This window comes from Oncorhynchus tshawytscha, linkage group LG12 (assembly GCF_018296145.1).
Source record: "Oncorhynchus tshawytscha isolate Ot180627B linkage group LG12, Otsh_v2.0, whole genome shotgun sequence".
NCBI lineage: Eukaryota > Metazoa > Chordata > Actinopteri > Salmoniformes > Salmonidae > Oncorhynchus > Oncorhynchus tshawytscha.
The window spans coordinates 72,479,549-72,502,233 of NC_056440.1; the positions used below are offsets into that span (position 1 = coordinate 72,479,549).

General features: G+C 41.4%; 1 protein-coding gene across 4 annotated transcripts in view; it reads left to right on the plus strand.

The window, feature by feature from the left end:
- LOC112238946 (alpha-ketoglutarate-dependent dioxygenase FTO) overlaps positions 1-22,685 on the plus strand; it is a 277,608-nt gene that overhangs the window by 131,350 nt on the left and 123,573 nt on the right. For 3 of the 4 annotated variants that reach the window (XM_042331038.1, XM_042331039.1, XM_042331040.1), the window contains exon 8: positions 16,037-16,161. In XM_042331038.1, coding sequence (XP_042186972.1) covers positions 16,037-16,161 — 125 coding nt within the window. Of the gene's footprint in view, positions 1-16,036; positions 16,162-22,477; positions 22,533-22,685 lie in introns of those variants that run through there. The other variant, XM_042331041.1, reaches the window with a different exon arrangement.

Here is a 22,685-nt window from a genome sequence, read left to right on the forward strand (position 1 = left end):
TCATATTCAGTCTGGATTATCTCTAGGTCCTTTTTGGATAACATTTTGCTGGGGTTTTGTGATAAGGCTATGGCAAGGTTAGGGTTGGAGTTGTGAGCTAGGAATAGAGTTTGGCCTGTGGTCAAGGATGAGTTCAAAGTTCAATCTTGGTCAGAATTGTGTCACAGTGGCTATTACCAGAAACAGAATTGAATTTAATCAGTCCCAAACCCAATCAGCGTATCAGTCCAGTTTTGTGACTCATTTCATGTATCTGCTTGGCGAAACCTCACATTGAAGTGCTTCACTTTTTTATTTTTTCAGAACAACCAGAATAAAAAAACAGTTTGATACCAAAAATATAATTTAATAATGTCACTACACAAGTGAGGTCTGCCAAACAAAAACCTGATGAAAAGGCGTTTACGTATAATGTAAGTACAGGAAATGAATATTCAAATAGTCTGTGACAACTGAGTTTATGACATCAACTATGAGTCTATTGCAGCATTATAGACTCTACACCCTGCATTATATACTCTACTCCCTGCATTATAGACACTACTCCCTGCATTATAGACTCTACACCCTGCATTATAGACTCTACACCCTGCATTATATACTCTACTCCCTGCATTATAGACACTACTCCCTGCATTATAGACACTACTCCCTGCATTATAGACACTACTCCCTGCATTATATACTCTGCACCCTGCATTATATACTCTACACCGTGCATTATATACTCTACTCCCTGCATTATATACTCTACTCCCTATATTATAGACTCTACACCCTGCATTATATACTCTACACCGTGCATTATATACTCTACTCCCTGCATTATAGACACTACTCCCTGCATTATAGACTCTATAACCTGCATTATAGACACTACTCCCTGCATTATAGACACTACTCCCTGCGTTATATACTCTACTCCCTGCATTATAGACACTACTCCCTGCATTATAGACTCTATAACCTGCATTATAGACACTACTCCCTGCATTATAGACACTACTCCCTGCATTATATACTCTACTCCCTGCATTATATACTCTACACCCTGCATTATAGACACTACTCCCTGCATTATAGACACTACTCCCTGCATTATAGACACTACTCCCTGCATTATAGACACTTATAGACTCTATAACCTGCATTATAGACACTACTCCCTGCATTATAGACACTACTCCCTGCATTATAGACACTACTCCCTGCATTATAGACACTACTCCCTGCATTATAGACACTACTCCCTGCATTATAGACTCTATACCCTGCATTATATACTCTACTCCCTGCATTATATACACTACTCCCTGCATTATAGACTCTATACCCTGCATTATATACTCTACTCCCTGCATTATAGACACTACTCCCTGCATTATAGACTCTATACCCTGCATTATATACTCTACTCCCTGCATTATATACACTACTCCCTGCATTATAGACTCTATACCCTGCATTATATACTCTACTCCCTGCATTATAGACTCTATACCCTGCATTATATACTCTACTCCCTGCATTATAGACACTACTCCCTGCATTATAGACTCTATAACCTGCATTATAGACACTACTCCCTGCATTATAGACAGTACTCCCTGCATTATATACTCTACTCCCTGCATTATATACTCTACTCCCTGCATTATAGACTCTACTCGCTGCATTATAGACTCTACTCCCTGCATTATAGACACTACTCCCTGCATTATAGACACTACTCCCTGCATTATAGACACTACTCCCTGCATTATAGACTCTATACCCTGCATTATAGACACTACTCTCTGCATTATAGACACTACTCTCTGCATTATAGACTCTATACCCTGCATTATAGACACTACTCCCTGCATTATAGACTCTATAACCTGCATTATAGACACTACTCCCTGCATTATAGACACTACTCCCTGCATTATATACTCTACTCCCTGCATTATAGACTCTATACCCAGCATTATATACTCTACTCCCTGCATTATAGACACTACTACCTGCATTATAGACTCTATAACCTGCATTATAGACACTACTCCCTGCATTATATACACTATTCCCTGCATTATAGACACTATTCCCTGCATTTTAGACACTACTTCCTGCATTATAGACTCTACTCCCTGCATTATAGACTCTACTCCTTGCATTATAGACACTACTCCCTGCATTATAGACTCTATACCCTGCATTATATACTCTACTCCCTGCATTATAGACACTACTCCCTGCATTATAGACTCTATACCCTGCATTATATACTCTACTCCCTGCATTATAGACACTACTCCCTGCATTATAGACTCTATACCCTGCATTATATACTCTACTCCCTGCATTATAGACTCTATACCCTGCATTATATACTCTACTCCCTGCATTATAGACTCTACTCCCTGCATTATAGACTCTACTCCCTGCATTAAAGACACTATTCCCTGCATTATAGACACTACTTCCTGCACTATGGACAGTACTCCTGCATTATGCCACTACTCCCTGCATAGACACTACTCCTTGCAATATAGACACTACTCCTTGCATTATAGACACTACTTCCTGCACTGTAGATAATACTCCCTGTATTATAGACGCTATTCCCTGCATTATAGACTCTATAACCTGCATTATATACTCTACTCCCTGCATTATAGACTCTACTCCCTGCATTATAGACACTATTCCCTGCATTATAGACTCTATAACCTGCATTATAGACACTACTCCCTGCATTATAGACACTACTCCCTGCATTAAATACTCTACTCCCTGCATTATAGACACTACTCCCTGCATTATAGACTCTATAACCTGCATTATAGACACTACTCCCTGCATTATAGACACTACTCCCTGCATTATATACTCTACTCCCTGCATTATATACTCTACTCCCTGCATTATATACTCCCTGCATTATATACTCTACCCCTGCATTATAGACACTACTCCCTGCATTATAGACTCTACTCCCTGCATTATAGACACTACTCCCTGCATTATAGACACTACTCCCTGCATTATAGACTCTACTCCCTGCATTATAGACACTACTCCCTGCATTATAGACTCTATAACCTGCATTATAGACACTACTCCCTGCATTATAGACACTACTACCTGCATTATAGACTCTACTCCCTGCATTATAGACACTACTCCCTGCATTATAGACTCTATAACCTGCATTATAGACACTACTCCTGCATTATAGACACTACTCCTGCATTATAGACTCTACTATTATAGACCCTGCATTATAGACACTACTCCCTGCATTATAGACTCTACTCCTGCATTATAGACTCTACTCCCTGCATTATAGACTCTACCCTGCATTATAGACTCTACCCCTGCATTATAGACACTACTCCCTGCATTATAGACATTATAGACACTACTCCTGCATTATAGACACTACTCCCTGCATTATAGACCTACTCCCTGCATTATAGACACTACTCCCTGCATTATAGACTACCCTGCATTATAGACTCTACTCCCTGCATTATAGACTACTGCATTATAGACTCTACTCCCTGCATTATAGACACTACTCCCTGCATTATAGACTCTATACCCTGCATTATATACTCTACTCCCTGCATTATAGACACTACTCCTGCATTATAGACTCTACTACCCTGCATTATAGACTCTACTCCCTGCATTATAGACACTACTCCCTGCATTATAGACTCTACTCCCTGCATTATAGACATGCATTATAGACACTACTATTATAGACCTATAACCTGCATTATAGACACTACTCCCTGCATTATAGACTCTACTGCATTATAGACTCTACTCCTGCATTATAGACACTACTCCCTGCATTATAGACTCTATACCCTGCATTATATACTCTACTCCCTGCATTATAGACACTACTCCCTGCATTATAGACTCTATAACCCTGCATTATAGACACTACTCCCTGCATTATACACTACTCCCTGCATTATAGACTCTATTCCCTGCATTATAGACACTACTCCTGCATTATAGACACTACTCCCTGCATTATAGACACTACTCCCTGCATTATAGACACTACTCCTGCATTATAGACACTACTCCCTGCATTATAGACACTACTCCCTGCATTATAGACTCTATAGATCCCCTGACTCTACTATTATAGACTCTACTCCCTGCATTATAGACACTACTCCCTGCATTATAGACTCTACTACCCTGCATTATAGACACTACTCCCTGCATTATAGACACTACTCCCTGCATTATAGACTCTACTCCCTGCATTATAGACTATCCCTGCATTATAGACTCTACCCCTGCATTATAGACACTACTCCTGCATTATAGACACTACTCCTGCATTATAGACACTACTCCCTGCATTATAGACTCTACTCCCTGCATTATAGACACTACTCCCTGCATTATAGACACTACTCCCTGCATTATAGACACTACTCCCTGCATTATAGACTCTACTCCTGCATTATAGACTCTATAACCTGCATTATAGACACTACTCCCTGCATTATAGACACTACTCCCTGCATTATAGACTCTACTCCCTGCATTAAAGACACTATTCCCTGCATTATAGACACTACTTCCTGCACTATGGACACTACTCCCTGCATTATGACACTACTCCCTGCATTATAGACTCTACTCCCTGCATTATAGACTCTATTTCCTGCATTATAGATCTTATTCCATGCATTTTAGACACTACTTCCTGCATTATAGACTCTACTCCCTGCATTATAGACTCTATAGACACTACTCCCTGCATTATAGACTCTACTCCTGCATTATAGACTCTATACCCTGCATTATAGACACTACTCCCTGCATTATAGACACTACTCCCTGCATTATAGACACTACTCCCTGCATTATAGACTCTACTCCCTGCATTATAGACTCTATACCCTGCATTATAGACACTACTCCCTGCATTATAGACTCTATACCCTGCATTATAGACACTACTCCCTGCATTATAGACTCTACTCCCTGCATTATAGACACTACTCCCTGCATTATAGACTCTATACCCTGCATTATAGACACTACTCCCTGCATTATAGACACTACTCCCTGCATTATAGACACTACTCCCTGCATTATAGACTCTATACCCTGCATTATAGACTCTATACCCTGCATTATAGACACTACTCCCTGCATTATAGACTCTATACCCTGCATTATAGACACTACTCCCTGCATTATAGACTCTATACCCTGCATTATATACTCTATTCCCTGCATTATATACACTACTCCCTGCATTATAGACTCTATACCCTGCATTATATACTCTACTCCCTGGATTATAGACTCTATACCCTGCATTATATACTCTACTCCCTGCATTATAGACACTACTCCCTGCATTATAGACTCTATACCCTGCATTATATACTCTACTCCCTGCATTATAGACTCTACACCCTGCATTATATACTCTACTCCCTGCATTATAGACACTACTCCCTGCATTATAGACTCTATACCCTGCATTATATACTCTACTCTCTGCATTATAGACTCTACACCCTGCATTATATACTCTACTCCCTCCATTATAGACTCTACTCCCTGCATTATAGACTCTATACCCTGCATTATATACTCTACTCCCTGCATTATAGACACTACTCCTTGCACTATAGACACTACTCCTTGCATTATAGACACTACTTCCTGCACTGTAGACACTACTCGCTGTATTATAGACGTTATTCCCTGCATTAAAGACGCTATTCCCTGCATTATAGACACTACTTCCTGCATTATAGACACTACTTCCTGCACTATGGACACTACTCCCTGCATTATGACACTACTCCCTGCACTTTAGACTCTACTCGCTGTATTATAGACGCTATTTCCTGCATTATAGATCTTATTCCATGCATTTTAGACACTACTTCCTGCATTATAGACTCTACTCCCTGCATTATATACACTACTCCCTGCATTATAGACTCTATACCCTGCATTATATACTCTACTCCCTGCATTATAGACACTACTCCCTGCATTATAGACTCTATACCCTGCATTATATACTCTACTCCCTGCATTATAGACACTACTCCCTGCATTATAGACTCTATACCCTGCATTATATACTCTACTCCCTGCATTATAGACTCTATACCCTGCATTATATACTCTACTCCCTGCATTATAGACTCTACTCCCTGCATTATAGACTCTACTCCCTGCATTAAAGACGCTATTCCCTGCATTATAGACACTAGTTCCTGCACTATGGACACTACTCCCTGCATTATGCCACTACTCCCTGCACTTTAGACTCTATAACCTGCATTATAGACACTACTCCCTGCATTATAGACACTACTCCCTGCATTATATACTCTACTCCCTGCATTATATACTCTACTCCCTGCATTATATACTCTACTCCCTGCATTATAGACACTACTCCCTGCATTATAGACACTACTCCCTGCATTATAGACTCTATAACCTGCATTATAGACACTACTCCCTGCATTATAGACACTACTCCCTGCATTATAGACACTACTCCCTGCATTATAGACTCTACTCCCTGCATTATAGACTCTATACCCTGCATTATAGACACTACTCCCTGCATTATAGACTCTATACCCTGCATTATAGACACTACTCCCTGCATTATAGACACTACTCCCTGCATTATAGACACTACTCCCTGCATTATAGACTCTATACCCTGCATTATAGACACTACTCCCTGCATTATAGACTCTATACCCTGCATTATAGACTCTATACCCTGCATTATAGACTATATACCCTGCATTATAGACACTACTCCCTGCATTATAGACTCTATACCCTGCATTATAGACACTACTCCCTGCATTATAGACTCTATACCCTGCATTATATACTCTATTCCCTGCATTATATACACTACTCCTGCATTATAGACTCTATACCCTGCATTATATACTCTACTCCCTGCATTATAGACTCTATACCCTGCATTATATACTCTACTCCCTGCATTATAGACACTACTCCCTGCATTATAGACTCTATACCCTGCATTATATACTCTACTCCCTGCATTATAGACACTACTCCCTGCATTATAGACTCTACACCCTGCATTATATACTCTACTCCCTGCATTATAGACTCTACTCCCTGCATTATAGACTCTACACCCTGCATTATATACTCTACTCCCTGCATTATAGACACTACTCCCTGCATTATAGACTCTACACCCTGCATTATATACTCTACTCCCTGCATTATAGACTCTACTCCCTGCATTATATACTCTACTCCCTGCATTATAGACTCTACTCCCTGCATTATAGACACTATTCCCTGCATTATAGACTCTATAACCTGCATTATAGACACTACTCCCTGCATTATAGACACTACTCCCTGCATTAAATACTCTACTCCCTGCATTATAGACACTACTCCCTGCATTATAGACTCTATAACCTGCATTATAGACACTACTCCCTGCATTATAGACACTACTCCCTGCATTATATACTCTACTCCCTGCATTATATACTCTACTCCCTGCATTATATACTCTACTCCCTGCATTATAGACACTACTCCCTGCATTATAGACACTACTCCCTGCATTATAGACACTACTCCCTGCATTATAGACTCTATAACCTGCATTATAGACACTACTCCCTGCATTATAGACACTACTCCCTGCATTATATACTCTACTCCCTGCATTAAAGACGCTATTCCCTGCATTATAGACACTAGTTCCTGCACTATGGACACTACTCCCTGCATTATGACACTACTCCCTGCACTTTAGACTCTACTCGCTGTATTATAGATGCTATTTCCTGCATTATAGATCTTATTCCATGCATTTTAGACACTACTTCCTGCATTATAGACACTACTCCCTGCATTATAGACTCTACTCCCTGCATTATAGACTCTATACCCTGCATTATAGACACTACTCCCTGCATTATAGACTCTATACCCTGCATTATAGACACTACTCCCTGCATTATAGACACTACTCCCTGCATTATAGACACTACTCCCTGCATTATAGACTCTATACCCTGCATTATAGACACTACTCCCTGCATTATAGACTCTATACCCTGCATTATAGACTCTATACCCTGCATTATAGACACTACTCCCTGCATTATAGACTCTATACCCTGCATTATAGACACTACTCCCTGCATTATAGACTCTATACCCTGCATTATATACTCTATTCCCTGCATTATATACACTACTCCCTGCATTATAGACTCTATACCCTGCATTATATACTCTACTCCCTGCATTATAGACTCTATACCCTGCATTATATACTCTACTCCCTGCATTATAGACACTACTCCCTGCATTATAGACTCTATACCCTGCATTATATACTCTACTCCCTGCATTATAGACACTACTCCCTGCATTATAGACTCTACACCCTGCATTATATACTCTACTCCCTGCATTATAGACTCTACTCCCTGCATTATAGACTCTACTCCCTGCATTATATACTCTACTCCCTATATTATAGACTCTACACCCTGCATTATATACTCTACACCGTGCATTATATACTCTACTCCCTGCATTATAGACACTACTCCCTGCGTTATATACTCTACTCCCTGCATTATATACTCTACTCCCTATATTATAGACACTACTCCCTGCATTATAGACTCTATAACCTGCATTATAGACACTACTCCCTGCATTATAGACACTACTCCCTGCGTTAAATACTCTACTCCCTGCATTATAGACACTACTCCCTGCATTATAGACTCTATAACCTGCATTATAGACACTACTCCCTGCATTATAGACACTACTCCCTGCATTATATACTCTACTCCCTGCATTATATACTCTACTCCCTGCATTATATACTCTACTCCCTGCATTATAGACACTACTCCCTGCATTATAGACACTACTCCCTGCATTATGACACTACTCCCTGCACTTTAGACTCTACTCGCTGTATTATAGATGCTATTTCCTGCATTATAGATCTTATTCCATGCATTTTAGACACTACTTCCTGCATTATAGACACTACTCCCTGCATTATAGACTCTACTCCCTGCATTATAGACTCTATACCCTGCATTATAGACACTACTCCCTGCATTATAGACTCTATACCCTGCATTATAGACACTACTCCTGCATTATAGACACTACTCCTGCATTATAGACACTACTCCCTGCATTATAGACTCTATACCCTGCATTATAGACACTACTCCCTGCATTATAGACTCTACTACCCTGCATTATAGACTCTATACCCTGCATTATAGACACTACTCCCTGCATTATAGACTCTATACCCTGCATTATAGACACTACTCCCTGCATTATAGACTCTATACCCTGCATTATATACTCTATTCCCTGCATTATAGACACTACTCCCTGCATTATAGACTCTATACCCTGCATTATATACTCTACTCCCTGCATTATAGACTCTATACCCTGCATTATATACTCTACTCCCTGCATTATAGACACTACTCCCTGCATTATAGACTCTATACCCTGCATTATATACTCTACTCCCTGCATTATAGACACTACTCCCTGCATTATAGACTCTACACCCTGCATTATATACTCTACTCCCTGCATTATAGACACTACTCCCTGCATTATAGACTCTATACCCTGCATTATATACTCTACTCTCTGCATTATAGACTCTACACCCTGCATTATATACTCTACTCCCTCCATTATATAGACTCTACTCCTGCATTATAGACTCTATACCCTGCATTATATACACTACTCCCTGCATTATAGACACTACTCCTGCATTATAGACACTACTCCCTGCATTATAGACACTACTTCCTGCATTATAGACACTACTCCCTGCATTATAGACATTCCCTGCATTATAGACTATTCCCTGCATTATAGACACTACTTCCTGCATTATAGACACTACTTCCTGCATTATAGACACTACTCCCTGCATTATAGACACTACTCCCTGCATTATAGACTCTACTCCCTGCATTATAGACTCTATTTCCTGCATTATAGATCTTATTCCATGCATTTTAGACACTACTTCCTGCATTATAGACTCTACTCCCTGCATTATAGACACTACTCCCTGCATTATAGACTCTATACCCTGCATTATATACTCTACTCCTGCATTATAGACACTATCCCCTGCATTATAGACTCTATACCCTGCATTATATACTCTACTCCCTGCATTATAGACTCTATACCCTGCATTATATACTCTACTCCTGCATTATAGACTCTACTCCCTGCATTATAGACTCTACTCCCTGCATTAAAGACTCTATTCCCTGCATTATAGACACTACTTCCTGCACTATGGACACTACTCCCTGCATTATGCCACTACTCCCTGCACTTTAGACTCTATAACCTGCATTATAGACACTACTCCCTGCATTATAGACACTACTCCCTGCATTATATACTCTACTCCCTGCATTATATACTCTACTCCCTGCATTATATACTCTACTCCCTGCATTATAGACACTACTCCTGCATTATAGACACTACTCCCTACTCCCTGCATTATAGACTCTATAACCTGCATTATAGACACTACTCCCTGCATTATAGACACTACTCCTGCATTATAGACACTACTCCTGCATTATAGACTCTACTCCCTGCATTATAGACTCTATACCCTGCATTATAGACACTACTCCCTGCATTATAGACTCTATACCCTGCATTATAGACACTACTCCTGCATTATAGACACTACTCCCTGCATTATAGACACTATCCCTGCATTATAGACTCTATACCCCTGCATTATAGACACTACTCCCTGCATTATAGACTCTATACCCTGCATTATAGACTCTATACCCTGCATTATAGACTCTATACCCTGCATTATAGACACTACTCCTGCATTATAGACTCTATACCCTGCATTATAGACACTACTCCCTGCATTATAGACTCTATACCCTGCATTATATACTCTATTCCCTGCATTATATACACTACTCCTGCATTATAGACTCTATACCCTGCATTATATACTCTACTCCCTGCATTATAGACTCTATACCCTGCATTATATACTCTACTCCCTGCATTATAGACACTACTCCCTGCATTATAGACTCTATACCCTGCATTATATACTCTACTCCCTGCATTATAGACACTACTCCCTGCATTATAGACTCTACACCCTGCATTATATACTCTACTCCCTGCATTATAGACTCTACTCCCTGCATTATAGACTCTACACCCTGCATTATATACTCTACTCCCTCCATTATAGACTCTACTCCCTGCATTATAGACTCTATACCCTGCATTATATACTCTACTCCCTACATTATAGACACTACTCCTTGCACTATAGACACTACTCCTTGCATTATAGACACTACTTCCTGCACTGTAGACACTACTCGCTGTATTATAGACGTTATTCCCTGCATTAAAGACGCTATTCCCTGCATTATAGACACCACTTCCTGCACTATGGACACTACTCCCTGCATTATGACACTACTCCCTGCACTTTAGACTCTACTCGCTGTATTATAGACGCTATTTCCTGCATTATAGATCTTATTCCATGCATTTTAGACACTACTTCCTGCATTATAGACTCTACTCCCTGCATTATATACACTACTCCCTGCATTATAGACTCTATACCCTGCATTATATACTCTACTCCCTGCATTATAGACACTACTCCCTGCATTATAGACTCTATACCCTGCATTATATACTCTACTCCCTGCATTATAGACACTACTCCCTGCATTATAGACTCTATACCCTGCATTATATACTCTACTCCCTGCATTATAGACTCTATACCCTGCATTATATACTCTACTCCCTGCATTATAGACTCTACTCCCTGCATTATAGACTCTACTCCCTGCATTAAAGACTATTCCCTGCATTATAGACACTACTTCCTGCACTATGGACACTACTCCCTGCATTATGCCACTACTCCCTGCACTTTAGACTCTACTCGCTGTATTATAGACGCTATTTCCTGCATTATAGATCTTATTCCATGCATTTTAGACACTACTTCCTGCATTACAGACTCTACTCCCTGCATTATAGACTCTACTCCCTGCATTATAGACTCTATACCCTACATTATATACTCTACTCCCTGCATTATAGACTCTACTCCCTGCATTATATACACTACTCCCTGCATTATAGACTCTATACCCTGCATTATATACTCTACTCCCTGCATTATAGACACTACTCCCTGCATTATAGACTCTATACCCTGCATTATATACTCTACTCCCTGCATTATAGACACTACTCCCTGCATTATAGACTCTATACCCTGCATTATATACTCTACTCCCTGCATTATAGACTCTATACCCTGCATTATATACTCTACTCCCTGCATTATAGACTCTACTCCCTGCATTATAGACTCTACTCCCTGCATTAAAGATGCTATTCCCTGCATTATAGACACTACTTCCTGCACTATGGACACTACTCCCTGCATTATGCCACTACTCCCTGCACTTTAGACTCTACTCGCTGTATTATAGACGCTATTTCCTGCATTATAGATCTTATTCCATGCATTTTAGACACTACTTCCTGCCTTACAGACTCTACTCCCTGCATTATAGACTCTACTCCCTGCATTATAGACTCTACTCCCTGCATTATAGACTCTATACCCTACATTATATACTCTACTCCCTGCATTATAGACTCTACTCCCTGCATTATAGACACTATTCCCTGCATTATAGACTCTATAACCTGCATTATAGACACTACTCCCTGCATTATAGACACTACTCCCTGCATTATATACTCTACTCCCTGCATTATAGACACTACTCCCTGCATTATAGACTCTATAACCTGCATTATAGACACTACTCCCTGCATTATAGACACTACTCCCTGCATTATATACTCTACTCCCTGCATTATATACTCTACTCCCTGCATTATAGACTCTACTCGCTGCATTATAGACTCTACTCCCTGCATTATAGACACTACTCCCTGCATTATAGACTCTATACCCTGCATTATATACTCTACTCCCTGCATTATAGACTCTATACCCTGCATTATATACTCTACTCCCTGCATTATAGACACTACTTCCTGCACTATGGACACTACTCCCTGCATTATGCCACTACTCCCTGCACTTTAGACTCTATAACCTGCATTATAGACACTACTCCCTGCATTATAGACACTACTCCCTGCATTATAGACTCTACTCCCTGCATTATATACTCTACTCCCTGCATTATATACTCTACTCCCTGCATTATAGACACTACTCCCTGCATTATAGACACTACTCCCTGCATTATAGACTCTATAACCTGCATTATAGACACTACTCCCTGCATTATAGACACTACTCCTGCATTATAGACTCTACTCCCTGCATTATAGACACTACTCCTGCATTATAGACTCTACTCCCTGCATTATAGACACTACTCCCTGCATTATAGACTCTACTCCCTGCATTATAGACTCTATTCCCTGTGTTTTAGATGCTATTCCCTGCATTATAGACACTATTCCCTGCGTTTCAGATGCAATTCCCTGCATTACTGACTATTTTCCCTGCATTATACACTGTTCCCTGCATTATGGACTCTCTTCCCTGCATTATAGACTCTATTCCCTGCATTATAGACTCTTTCCCTGCATCATAGACACTATTCCCTGCGTTTTAGATGCTCTTCCCTGCATTATAGACTCTATTCCTTGCATTTGACACTATTCCCTGTTTTAGATGCTATTCCCTGCATTATAGACTCTATTCCCTGCATTAGACACTCTTCCCTGTTTTAGATGCTATTCCCTGCATTATAGACTCTATTCCATGCATTAGACTCTATTCCCTGTTTTAGATGCTATTTCCTGCATTATAGACTCTATTCCCTGCATTTTAGACTCCGTTCCCTGCGTTTTAGATGCTATTCCCTGCATTATAGACTCTATTCCCTGCATTAGACTTTATTCCCTGCGTGTTAGATGCTATTCCCTGCATTATATACTCCATTCCTGCATTATAGACACTATTCCCTGCATTATAGACTCTATTACCTGCATTTTAGATGCTATTCCCTGCATTATAGACTCTATTCCCTGCATTATAGACGCTCTTCCCTGCATTATAGACTCTCTTCCCTGCATTAGACACTGTTCCCTGCGTTTTAGATGCTATTCCCTGCATTATAGACTCTATTCCCTGCATTATAGACTCTATTCCCTGCATAATAGACTCTACTCCCTGCATTATAGACTCTATAACCTTCATTATAGACACTACTCCCTGCATTATAGACACTACTCCCTGCATTATAGACTCTACTCCTTGCATTATAGACACTACTCCCTGCATTATAGACTCTACTCCCTGCATTATAGACACTACTCCCTGCATTATAGACTCTACTCCCTGCATTATAGACTCTATTCCCTGTGTTTTAGATGCTATTCCCTGCATTATAGACACTATTCCCTGCGTTTCAGATGCAATTCCCTGCATTACTGACTATTTTCCCTGCATTATACACTGTTCCCTGCATTATGGACTCTCTTCCCTGCATTATAGACTCTATTCCCTGCATTATAGACTCTTTCCCTGCATCATAGACACTATTCCCTGCGTTTTAGATGCTCTTCCCTGCATTATAGACTCTATTCCTTGCATTTGACACTATTCCCTGTTTTAGATGCTATTCCCTGCATTATAGACTCTATTCCCTGCATTAGACACTCTTCCCTGTTTTAGATGCTATTCCCTGCATTATAGACTCTATTCCATGCATTAGACTCTATTCCCTGTTTTAGATGCTATTTCCTGCATTATAGACTCTATTCCCTGCATTTTAGACTCCGTTCCCTGCGTTTTAGATGCTATTCCCTGCATTATAGACTCTATTCCCTGCATTAGACTTTATTCCCTGCGTGTTAGATGCTATTCCCTGCATTATATACTCCATTCCCTGCATTAGACACTATTCCCTGCATTATAGACTCTATTACCTGCATTTTAGATGCTATTCCCTGCATTATAGACTCTATTCCCTGCATTATAGACGCTCTTCCCTGCATTATAGACTCTCTTCCCTGCATTAGACACTGTTCCCTGCGTTTTAGATGCTATTCCCTGCATTATAGACTCTATTCCCTGCATTATAGACTCTATTCCCTGCATAATAGACTCTATTCCCTGCATTATAGACACTATTCCCTGGGTTTTAGATGCTATTCCCTGCATAATAGACTCTATTCCCTGCATTATCAACACTATTCCCTGGGTTTTAGATGCTATTCCCTGCATTATAGACAGTATTCCCTGCATTAGACACTATTCCCTGCATTATAGACTCTATTCCCTGGGCAGAAATGAAAGAAAAGGACTGTTATATCCACAAAACGTCACCCATTGTCTTATACCCATGTCTGCGATTTGTCTGTAAGTGTTTCATGTCTGTCTGGGAGTTTTTAGAAAGCTCAGCAAAACATCAGGATTTTTTCACAATGCAATACTTATTTATGATCTTCTGTGTAGAAAACCCCTGTTCTAACGAGTGTGGCTTGTGAAAGAGACAGCATGTCGGTCTTCGTGAGAGTATGCTTTGATGCCATGATGGGGTCATAATAGTCTGGAGCTCAAACTGTTCAGACTTTAGAGACGTTTTCGTGATAACAACTGGTTTCTGTCTCAACGACGCAAGAGGCTGCTATGGGTGTATCCAGGACAAATAGACGCATCAAATGACATGTCCAGGAAGTCTGTACCTCGAACAGGTGAGTCAGGAAGTGTTCAGAACAGCTCAAACTCTGCCTTCGCCAAATTAGGCCTGGTTAGTCTGAGATATGGTTTTCTTTGGATTCATAGACAGAATGGAGATATGGAACCATGTCATTTTAATACAGAATTTCCTGTTTACTTCCTATCTTTCAGACGCAACTCTTACTGGCAGCGGTAGAGGAAGAGGGACAACCGGAGGAGGGCAGGAGAGAGATGGCAGAGACCCTGCTAACTGCCCTGACAGACAGACAGCAGCACAGACAGACCTGGAGAGACAGGTAAGAAAATAACCACCAACAACAGTAAACAACAACAGCAGTAAACAGAAACTCACACACAACAATGTTGAAATGTGAAAACAAGCACACGTGTCTGGATGACACATGTTCAAGAATCACACCCTGTTACACTTTCAATTGTGTGAAACAAAACCTTAAAGGAATCAGTATTGTTGAAATTTGAGTAGGAACGTAGGTGATGTGAAGTGAATTCCTCAGATAGTCTGCAGACCTGACTGGGTGTTGGAGGTTGTTTGTAGTGAGGGGTCCTTGGACCTAGCAGCTATCAGGGTGACAAGTGTCTTGGATTGGTTCTATAACCCCCCACACACACACAGGAATACACGCGCAATACATATTATACACACATGTTATTACATATACACCCATAACACCCCCCCACACACACACAATACATATTATACACACATGTTATTACATATACACCCATAACACCCCCCCACACACACAATACATATTATACACACATGTTATTACATATACACCCATAACACCCTCCCACACAAAACATAATATGTTTATTTTAGCTGTTCCATCCCTCTCTCCACTCTGGTGGTGGTAACACCCCCGTCGTCGTCGTCGTCGTCTCTACTGCTTTGGTGCCCTTGTCTCAGAAAGACACACTCGGCCACACACACAGGCATGCATACACAGGAATGCACACATATATCTGTGCGCACGCGCACACACACACACAAAAATGCATCTTTTGCCCAGTGGGTTAAATAATGAATTGTGTAGATCATCCTCTAACGGAAAACCAATGGTCCAAGCCTCATCTCTCTGTCAGAACCTTGTAGGATGGCCAGAATTAGTGTGACTAAGTCAATGGAGGCCAGAGAAAAAAAGTGGTCAAAAATCTGGAACATTGCATGGCGTCTGCCAGGCTGGACTCTGTCCATGAATTAAGGCTACTGGCTACTTGACAGGTTCTCTTTCCCGTTGAACTTTCTTCTTGAATCCACAGGACATACAACAGTATAGAGGTCAGATGGAAAAGGATTTTGAGACAGTATATACTTTTCATATTAATTTGAAATTCCTGTACTCTTTCTAAGATTTCTCACAAAAACAAGCGTACCTCTGTGAAATGTCAACGGAGCACTGAGCGAATACCAAGCCTTTTATGTTTCATCCGGGGCATGTCATGCAAATGTAGCTTTTAGAGAAACACCCCACTGAACGATTCAGAACATGAATAATAATATTTGTCTTGTTAAGATGTATTTTATAACGTAAGGAAGTGAAATTTCATAACCAAAGCGCCTTTTCACCCACTCTGCCCAGAGTGGGTGAACACCCTACATATTATTACATATACACCCATAACACCATCCCACACAAAACATAATGTGTTTGTTTTAGCTGTTCCATCCCTCTCTCCACTGGTAGTGGTAACCCCCCCTCTACTGTTTCGGTGCCTTTTTCTCAGAAAGACACACACACACACACACACACACACACACACACACACACACACACAGCCGCTCTCCGAGGGTGTGTCAGGGGGAGTTGGGATGTACATTTCCATTTCACACCTCACACTCGTACAGGTTACCTGCATGTACCTGCAGTAAAACAGGACAAATATAAGCACCCCCTATTTGAACTTTGACACACACACACACACACACACACACACACACACACACACACACACACACACACACACACACACACACTACATATTATTACATATACACCCATAACACCCTCCCACACAAAACATTATGTGTTTTGTGTGGGAGGATGTTATGTAAGGGATAATCAACCAGGGCCTATGTGTTCTATTGAAAACAGTGCACGATGTGGAAGGTGTGTCCCACGACACGCCAGTGTGAATACTAGCTAGAATATTTTACCAATAAAAGTCGCTGGAGGGGTCTGAAAAGTCACAAAGTTGGCAACGTTGGAAATAATGTATGTCCTAGAATGGCCTTCAAGCCAATCAGAAATGAGTATTCAACAATGCCATGGTATTATTAAGCAGTAAGGCCAGAGGGGGTGTGTTATATGGCCAATATACTACAGCAAAGGGCTGTCCTTAAGCACGACTCAACGTGGAGTGCCTGGATACAGCCCCTTAGCTGTGGTATATTGGCCATATACCATAAATCACGAGGTGGTTTTGTCATACCCATGGTATATGGTCTGACATACCACGACTGTCTGCCAATCAGCTTTCATAAACCACCTAGTTTATAAGGATGTATATGTAATAATGTGTGTGTCTAATGTGTAGTGTGTGTATGTTCCCGTGTGTGTGTGCATTCCTGTGTGTTGTATGCCTGTGTGTGTAGCTTATTGTGTGTCTTTCTGAGACAACCGCACCAAAGCAGTAGAGGGGGGTCATAATTAGCCACTGGGCCCCAGCTGTAAGGGCCTCTCTCTCCCTGTGTGTCCCAGCCTGGACACCCTGTGTTCAGGGGCAGACGAGACCCAGGCCCTGGCTCTGGTAAGAACCTAAAGAGCATGGAGGGGAATGAACACACACAGACCACACACTACAGATTAATACCAACCAGGGACAAACACACACAGACCACACACTACAGATTAATACCAACCAGGGACAAACACACAGACCACACACTACAGATTAATACCAACCAGGGACAAACACACACATACCACACACTACAGATGAATACCAACCAGGGACAAACACACAGACCACACACTTCAGATGAATACCAACCAGGGACAAACACACAGACCACACACTACAGATTCAGATTCATGCCAACCAGGGAAATGTTTCTTTCTCCAAAAAGGCATTAAGCACACTTCTGCTGGCTATCTGGACAGACAGCCCCTACCCTCTCCCCTCCATACCCTCTGTCACCCCCATAACCCTGTGGCCCGCCTCTGTTTTGATGTGTCCCCTCTTGTTGACCCAAGCTACGCCCTGACCAGATGATTATTGTAAACAGACAGTTTCCACACACCTCGTCGGGCCTGCGTTGACGCCTAGCCTGGCCTCTCAGCCTCTGGAGGAGGGAAGGAGGGAGGCCTGGCCATCTGAACTGCATTCCTAACGCAGGTGCTGAAAGCTAGAAAGCATCCCACTAGTCACTACACCCACCCCTCAACACTACTACAACACCCGCACTACCAACCCACAAATGTCTGTTCCATCCCAGCCTCACACACACACACACACACACACACACACACACACACACACACACACACACACACACACACACACAGCCTAGCCCTCACACATTGCAGGGAAACCAATAACAAGGCTCAGTACAGGAAATGCAGGGTCCCTGTCTTCGGTTCAGACAGGAGTTTATTTAATCAGCAGGATAGAGTAATTAGATTGGGGGACAGCGCCATACACGCACTCACGCAAGCACGCACGCACGCACACACACACACACACACACACACACACACACACACACACACACACACACACACACACACACACACACACACACACAGACATATACACAGACATATACACACACATATACACACACAGACATATATACACACACACACACACACACACACACACACACACACACACACACACACACACATACACACAGACATATACACAGACATATACACACACAGACATATATACACACACACACACACATACACAGACATAATGTGTTTGAACTCCGACTGCTCCCTATCTCTCTGCACGCAGGTAATGCATCTCCCCAAAAAGCAAGCTGGGGGTCGTCTGTGAAGTGGCCGTCAACAGACGACGTTTAGACAAAACGAAACACATGGCCTCGCGCAATGTTAAGAGACGATTCTGATAATGATTTGAGATATGGAGGGATAAGGGAAAACACATTGTGATGAAAGATAGCTTCACTTTGGGGTCTCTGCAGGATTTTGTTCTGAAGTAGTTTCATTGTTCCTAATCAAAGATAAACTATATGAATGTTGATTTATTAGAGAGAGAAAGAGAGACCAAAGTTCAGCTCAGTTTAGTCTGACAGATTCAAACATTCATTTATTTCCATAAAACCACTCACCAAAATTGTACTTTTTAAAATGAACCAGTAGATTAATTTGACTGTTTTTAGTTTTTCTATTTATATGAAGGTTTAATTAGGTTTCAGTAGACTCAGTATTCAACAGGCTCCACTGTCTGCGTTCTGCTGTTCTTTTGTTTCCGTGGAAACCATTCAGAGAATAATGCTCGCTAAAGGTTTCAAAACACAAAACAACATGATGGATTACTCTAGCTAAAGGCACAGAAACATAAACACAGCAAGCTGATTGATGAAGTTTTTCCCTGACTTTTGTTTCTTAAACACGACCAGTTAAAGCACTAGAGCGCTCAGCAAACCTGTGCCTGCTAGCTCTCAGCGTATTCCCTCAGGTACTTTTACCACTGTATATATATATATATATATATATATATATATATATATATATATATATATATATATATATATATATATAGAAGAGAGAGAGAGAGAGAGCGAGCTAGAGATGGATGGAGAGCTAGAGAGATGGAGAGAGAGATGGAGAGCTAGAGAGATGGAGAGCTAGAGAGAGAGAGAGAGAGAGAGGTTCCCTGTGACCACCAGGTCTTCACCAGTGAATTATGGGTACTCAGGGTGAGGAATGTCTTCGCTCCCCCAACACTGTGAGGGCCGTCCATCCATTCATTCATCCCCACTGCAACAATGAAGTTATGAGGCCTTTCTTATTCTTATGAGCTTTTTGTCCTGTAACTTGGTTTCTGGTGGGTGCGTATTGAGAAAGCTTTGATATACAGTACCAGTCAAAAGTTCTGGACACACCGACTCATTCAAGGGTTTTTCTTTATTTTTACTATTTTCTACATTGTAATATAATAGTGAAGACATCAAAACTATGAAGTAACACTAGTAGTAACAAAATCAGTGTTTTTTGAGATCCTTCAAAGTAGCCACCCTTTGCCTTGATGACAGATTTGCACACTCTTGGCGTTCTCTCAACCAGCTTCATGAAGAATGCTTTTCCAACAGCCTTGAATTCCCACATATGCTGAGCACTTGTTTGGCTGCTTTTACTTCATCGGTCCATCTCATCCCAAACTATCTCAATTGGGTTTAGGTCGGATGATTGTGGAGGCCAGGTCATCTAATGCAGCACCATCACTCTCCTTCTTGGTCAAATAGCCCATACACATCCTGGAGGTGTGTTTTGGGTCATTGTCTTGTTGAAAAACAAATGATAGTCTCACTAAGCGCAAACCAGATGGGATGGCGTATCGCTGCAGAATGCTGGGTAGCTATGCTGGTTAAGTGTGCCTTCAATTCTAGAATGCCAAGAGTGTGCAAAGCTGTCATCAAGGCAAATGGTGGCTACTTTTAAGTATCTAAAATATATTTTGATTTGTTTAACACTTTTCTTTGTTTACTACATTATTCCATATGTGTTATTTAATCTTTTTGGTGTCTTCAATATTATTCTACAATGTAGAAAATAGTAAAAATAACGAAAAACCCTTGAATGAGTCGGTTTGTCCAAACTTTTGACTGGTACTGTATATATGCTGTCTACCATGGCCTTAGATAAATGTCCTGTGAGTGGCCCTCCAAACAGCCAGTATTAGGTCTGTGAGTGAGTGAGGGGGCTGTTCCCTAGCATGGCAGTTAAAGAATACATCATGAGGGAAAGGTAAACACTAGGTACTTACTTATCCTTTGCCATCCAGAATGTATGACCCCTGGAAGCTCTGCTATACTGGAGCCCTTTAGGTTGACATTGACTAGATCTGGGGAACCTCGAGCCAGAGACCTGGAAGGTTGTTGTTAGTTGTCGTGTGGACATGAATCATGACTTCTTGTCGTAGTATGTTCTAACTTATTGACAGGTGTTGTGACCTGTGCTTTGCCTGCGGCCACCTCAAACCTTCCTGAGTGAGGTGACCCCGTGCCGACCTATCAGAGCCAAAGGTCATGCCTCTGGACCAATAAAAAGGCTGCACTGTCACAGCCGGCGTGCAAACACTGAAGGGAACAGCTGTGAATTTTGTACTGACCGTGCAAACTGCTGTAGGCTTTGTAAGGTCATTATATGATAATGAAAATGATTACAGAATTACATGGGGGTTTAGGACATGAGAGCGGCGGGGAGGGGAAGGGAGGAGGAGGAGGAGGTAGAGGAGAGGGGGAGGCACATTGGGTTTGATAAATGGACTGTGAAGGTACCCATCTGGCCCTTCTCTGTGGCTTTTCTCTTCTTTTCTTTCATTCTGTTCCGTTCATTCTGCGTCTCTCTCTCTTTACTACCTCCCTTTCATTCCTCTCCTCTGTTCTCTTACCAGGCTCTGTGTAAAAGGAGTGTGGGGCGGGTGTGGAGTATAAGATCAACATAGTGCAGCCCCAGCCTTCCTCTGGAGGGGAGGAGAGGAGAGGAGAGGAGGAGGAGGGGAGGAGAGAGGGTAAGAGTAGGTGTTTATGACTCAGTAGGAGGCTGCCGTGTTTCTGGCTGACACGGCAGCCTCTGTCCTCTCGGTTGGTATGCACAGAGCG